Genomic DNA, 5,950 nt, shown 5'->3' with positions numbered 1-5,950 from the left:
GGTTAAGGATATCTAAGATGCATTTGAAAATAAATGGAGCATATGCTCACACGAGTCAAAACACCACTCCCCCTCACCAGAGACACACCAACAATATAACTTAAATAGCTGCATAATTAGATTAGTTTGCTGGTTCTATGTGGTGCATACAATTGGTATGTTGTCAGAATACTCAAGGAAAAATGGACCTTTTCTTTACCTATATATTTACTCTTGGATGTATTAAATATTTACTAATAAAAACTAGTAATATTTTTGGATTAAATAAGAAGTTGCAGTTAACACATGTTGTTAATAATAAATGTGCATGGGCCTCTACACCTTGAGACCTAGGTCGACGGCCCTTTTTGCCCATCCCATGGGCCAGACTTGGATGTTTTCTCTTTTTTTCCCATAGTTTTTCTTTTTGTCTGATTGTTTTGCTCTTTGAGATGTTGTTTTCTCGTGAGGTAGTTTTTTTTGATTCTCATCCATAAGTTTTGTTTGGTGTCTTCACTACACGTATGATGGTTGGATATTATCCTTTTTTCCATTTTTTTCTCTTTCTCCACCCTAGTGACAGTTACTCTAACCAGAAATAACAAGGAGAATCATGTTCCTTTGCACTATTGCAAGACATGACCAAGATATTGGAAATGTGAAAAGAAGGAAAAGCTCTTGAAGCCAAATACCTCATAAATGGGACAAAAATGATAATTTGCTGACACAACGAAAGATAAAGGGGTTTGCCCTGAAATTGCACGATTCCTGTTTTTTTGTTGCATTGTGTGTGTAACTTGGTAGCTCAAAACAAAATGGCAGAAATAGCACTAAATACCATATGACGACCACCATAGCATAAAAGGATGGTAAATATATGCTGATATGTGCATACATATATATACACTCGTTCAATAAGTAGCATACTAGCATTGGAACCGAACCATTTATTCATTGCTTCCATTTGCCCTTCTCAGTTGTGTCGGGTGAAAACAAATATACATATTCTATATTTCAATGTACTTCTTTTTGATAGCACACAGAACAAATATCTTCAATTAATGATGTTCGCCACCTTCTCGAGCAATTACTTATGCTCAATCTTTTTTTTCCGGCAACGCTAGCAGCCATCCTTCATGATACAAAAATATAGGCACTTGGCAAAACTGACATCAGGCAAGAGTAGTTGTTCGTCTTACCATTTTGCAAAACTATTTAAAAATCTAATACAAGGGTTCGGCGCCACCGAGGATGGCAGCAAACTCGTGTAAGTTGGCGCCAACGTAACACGACGTGGAAGTAGGCCGGCCCCAGGGCAGTGGCGCCGTACTACCAAGTACCAATAGTGCTCCAGTGTTGCTGCTCAACCTAGATGCCAGGTTTTGAAATAGTTTTGCCTAGTCGTTATTAGACAAGAAATAAATTTTGCGCAGCGTCATTTATGTCCTAAATTTTTTATTCCGAAGCTGCGCTCGTTCCGGGTCGTGACCATGCATCTTTTGGTGCATATCTTTTGCTCCGAAAGAAAGGAGGTTACTTGGCAATGACATAGGAAGGTTCCAATAGTTTCCTTTGGGTGTGCCTGCCCAGCACCCTGAATGAATGGCACATGAGCTGTGCAGCACTTTGGAGGAGGAGAAAAGGCCATTTCGCCTGCTCCCGATCGCCATGCGTACCCAGATCAATCAGAATACGCACTACCAACAACGTTCTGCCGCCATTGTTTAATCTCTGTAGCTAGCTAGTTGGTGGCCTAATCCATCACGTTTGCCTCATCTCTCGTCCACTGCCACTAAACCAATGCGCAATGCTCAACCACATGCAGTAAGAAAGAAACAGAGACCGATTTTCCAGACCCAAATTGTGCAAGAAGAAACCTGAAGCGCGTTCCCTTTGCCTCAGCACCTAGAGCACCGGGAGTCTACGGTGAAGGTGAAATACTCAAATTTCCATTGATTCTGGCTGACATGGCGCTCGAGTCACCTCCATTCTACTGCCATTTTGGCGCGTTCTCGACCGGGCGCATGCACAGGTTGCGGGCGGCGACTTCCACGGCGCAGCGTCGGCGTGGCGAGGGGAGCGTGTCCCGACGCGCCGGTGCGGTGTCAACATCGGCGGCCGCCTCGCCATGCGTGGCCGTATGCGCGCATGCACCCGTGTCTGGACCCTCTCCTCCCCAGCACCAGGGCTAGACAACAAAACGCAGCGCACATCACTACTAGCTCACTCACACTGATAAACTCAGGCAGGTGGAGCAGCCGATACCATTATGAGTTTCTTGTACGTTTTCGGGCGTCACTCTCCATATAAAAATTTCCGATTCCAGAAGCGACCGACGTCGTAGTGTATGTGGTAGCCGGTCTGAAGTGCCGCGCAGGGTCAGGGACGAGAGGCACAGCCCACCGACTGACAATATGCTCGCACATGCGGCACAGCTAGCTCATACGGGTCGGGTCAAAAGGATTACGATGACCGGATGGCCCCGCTCGTCGGTGTGCCGCCAGCCAGCCACCCAGGGTTGGTGCTCCAGACGCCGTGTTTAAAACGCCGCACCCACCACCGCTCTCCTGTATCCATTTCTTCTTCCTCCTCCACTTCTCTTCAGTCTTCAGAGCCCAGGCTCCATCGAAGAAGGTGACGGCCGACGACGCCTCCGGCGGCGCCATTGATATGGCGGACAAGGTAACACCGCTCGCTGACCGACCATTCCTTCCTCGTTACTGATGCTTCGATTTCTTCATGGTGTCTGAATTTTCTTCAGTCCAAACGTCCACGCCCTGTCCGGCGAGTAAATTTACAGGGCCCCCTTCTGTAGTTTTGGATTCTGATCTGTGATCTTCCTTCAGTGTTAGCTCCTCTCTCGTTCGGAAAATGACTGTTGTTCCTCTAGTTCCGAAACAAACTGTCATAGTACTCGATAGAGAAGGTTGTCAGTTAGAGATTTGCTTGTAGCTTTCATGGAGGCGACGTTCCTGCCTCAAGCTTCACAGGTCGTTGAAGTGCCCAGTACTCAAACCGGAAATGCCATACGAAATGAAGTGCGTAGCAAGCAAAATCTCTGACTCTGACCCTGGCTCCTTGCCTTATTTTCCTTCCGATTTTTCCTTTTCACCAACCGCTTTCCTGGGAAAATGAAGAAGCCACGCTGTCTTTTCTTCCTCTGTATTTTTCCACATAATTTTTCTTTCTGATTGACACTCCAAAAGTTCAGTGCTCCTAGTGTCACCTTCACCTTTCTATGTAAACTTCCGAGCACTAAAACCAACTGTTTTCAATGAGAAATGTGTGTTTCTTTCCACTCAAAATTACATGTGTGCCGGTTCATGTTTGCCCACTGAATTTGTGAAGAAACGATCTTCTTTGATCCTACAAAGATAAACAACCCCCTTCACCAATATTATTCAATATTAGGACAGTTCATCGGTTATAGTCCCAGTAGACAGTTAACAAAACATTAAGTAACGCTCTGGCTGAAGAATAAGATTCAATTGATTCCCTTCTAAGGACAAAATTAAGCACTTCCAACTATAACTGACCATGTGAGCGAGCCCTTCTGGAAGCAGTCTCACCTGGTACTACAACTGTTATTAGGTTCAGTTAACTCTGAATTAAGAATTGTCAAGTACTGCTACGAGTGTCACTCCTGGATCTACTTTTAATACTCGTTTGAACTTTCAACTGCGTTTACCTCCATTTAATCCCCCCTCGATCTCATCGCAGATCTCCACGGTTGTCCTCAAAGTTGACCTTGAATGCGCGCGATGCTACAAGAAGATCAGGAAGGTCCTTTGCAAGATCCAAGGTATGTAGGACTTCACTGCCATCACCAATCACCAATCAGTCAATCACCAATGCAGATAGAGACTGAAGCTATATTCCAGCTAGCTCTGCCCACACTGTGTGCGCACACCACTTGCCTGGCCTTTCTCGTGGCAGAACCCTGTAACCCTGCTGACACGTGGGTAGTGCATTGTACTCGTGGTTGGTCCCACGTGTCGGGGAAGTTGCTGTGAGCCAGTGACAAGCAGTAAAAAAACTTGACTGTGCATGGCTGGCTTGTGCAGACAGGATGAACATCAAGACCATCTCCTTCGACGAGAAGAGCAATGCCGTGACGGTGTCCGGCCCGTTCGACGCCGAGAAGCTGTGCAGGAAGCTCTGCTCTGAGGCTGGCAAGGTGATCAGGGAGTTGCATGTCAAGGGCAAGGAGTCCAAGGACGGCGGCGGCGGGGGTGGAGAGAAGCCGAAGGCTGCCAAGGACGGCGGCAAGGCTGAGAAGGACGGTGGCAAAGCCGAGAAGGACGGTGGCAAGGCCGAGAAGGCCAAGGACGACGGCGGCAAGCCGGAGAAGGCGGACAAGAAGGACGGCGGCGAGAAACCCAAGGACGAGAAGCCGGAGAAGAAGGTCAAGTTCGTAGACGCAGCCCCGGCCGCGGACGCGAAGCCCGGCAAGGGCATGCCGCCGCTGCCGCCCGGCATGACCAAGGCCGACCTCGCCCCGCTCCTCGAGAAGATGATGCAGGCCAAGCAGGCCGGGCAGGGCGGCGGGCCCCAGCCGCCGCGCGGCGAGCCGATCATGATGGTGCCGCCGCCTGCTGCAGCGGCGCAGGGCGTGGCCGTGCCGTCCATCTGGCCGGCGCCGGCGGGTGCCGTGTCATGCTACAGCTACGACCCGGCGGGGTACGGCCAGCCATCTTACTACGGCGGCGGCGGATGCGGCAGGGGTTGCCAATGCGCCTCGTGCTACAAGCCGGCGCCGCCCGGAGGGTACTACGGCGTGCCGGTGCACGACCACCAGGGTTGGTACAACCGGCAGCCGTACTACCAGCAGCAGCAGCAGCCGTACTGCAGCGAGGACCCCAACGCCGGGTGCAGCGTCATGTGATGGTCGATGCCATGGCCAGACATGGCAATCAGTGTGTGCGGTCACTCTCCACTCGCTCATGATCGTGGCCCGTGTTATGAAAAATCCCAAGCTCTTCTTCTTCTGTCGACGTCTCTTTGTTAATTTATGTCCATTCCTTTTTGTTTATCTAGGAGTTGAGTTGTGCATGTGAACAGAAGGGTCGAGTGAGTTTGTTCTTGGAGCCTAGCTTGGTTTCCTTTCGTGGCTGTCATAAACAAATATGGATCACTAGTAGTAGTGAATAAGTATATATTTAGATGGAACATGTTGACTACTCTTAATTTTGATATTGAACATGGACATGTTATGATCATTGCGCTCGATCAAATCCATGTGACTGTACTAGTGCAATACAGCAGGTCAGTTCTCACCTCAGCTAAGTTCTGAAGAACTTGTGTGGCAGCTCCTGATCAATGATGAGTGATATCAGATAAGTTCTGAAAATTCTGTGTGGCATGTGAGCATGTTCTGATCAATAGTGGGTGATATCAGTTTAGAGTTGAGCTGTGCATGTGAATAGAAAAGTTGAGTTGTTAGTAAGTTCTTGGGGCCAAGCATTGTTTCTTTTCGTGGCTGTCATAGACAAATATAGTGGTAGTAAGTGTAAATTTAGATGGGACAGGTTGACCACTCTTAATTTTAATCCTTAATGTGTTCCGATCATTACGCTCGATCAAATCCATGTGACGGTAGCACACAAACAGCATGTCAGTTCTCACTTGTCACTTTGTCAGCTAAGTTGTGAAGAATATGTGTGGCATGTCCTGCTCAATAATGACTGTATTCTAAAGAATTTGGGTGGCATGTCCTGATCAATACGACCATGCCTAAATGCATATTGATTTTCAAGTCACAAAATAAATGTTTTAGTTTTATTTTCGAGATTAATATAAATGCTTAAAGAGCATGCATGTTATTTTCAGGTCTGTTCAATGTGTTTTTGTTCATTGGTTGGTCAGTTTGATTTGTCTAATGGATCAGGTATGCCTAATAATCAGATAAGAAATAATTAAGACGGCCAATATCTTCACGAAAAAAGCCATGGATTATCTTAATCAGGACACC

General features: G+C 47.4%; 1 protein-coding gene across 1 annotated transcript; it reads left to right on the top strand.

Annotated features, from left to right (window-relative positions):
• Positions 1–2,584: 2,584 nt before the first annotated feature.
• LOC124669689 (protein PYRICULARIA ORYZAE RESISTANCE 21-like) lies at positions 2,585–5,063 on the top strand. Its single transcript, XM_047206254.1, has 3 exons — positions 2,585–2,661; positions 3,700–3,781; positions 4,044–5,063. Exons 1-3 carry the CDS (start codon positions 2,650–2,652, stop codon positions 4,862–4,864), a joined length of 915 nt encoding a protein of 304 aa, XP_047062210.1. The 5' UTR covers positions 2,585–2,649; the 3' UTR covers positions 4,865–5,063.
• Positions 5,064–5,950: the final 887 nt, after the last annotated feature.

The sequence above is a fragment of the Lolium rigidum genome, chromosome 7, assembly GCF_022539505.1.
Source record: "Lolium rigidum isolate FL_2022 chromosome 7, APGP_CSIRO_Lrig_0.1, whole genome shotgun sequence".
Taxonomy (NCBI): domain Eukaryota; kingdom Viridiplantae; phylum Streptophyta; class Magnoliopsida; order Poales; family Poaceae; genus Lolium; species Lolium rigidum.
This window is presented reverse-complemented; position numbering and strand designations above follow the sequence as displayed.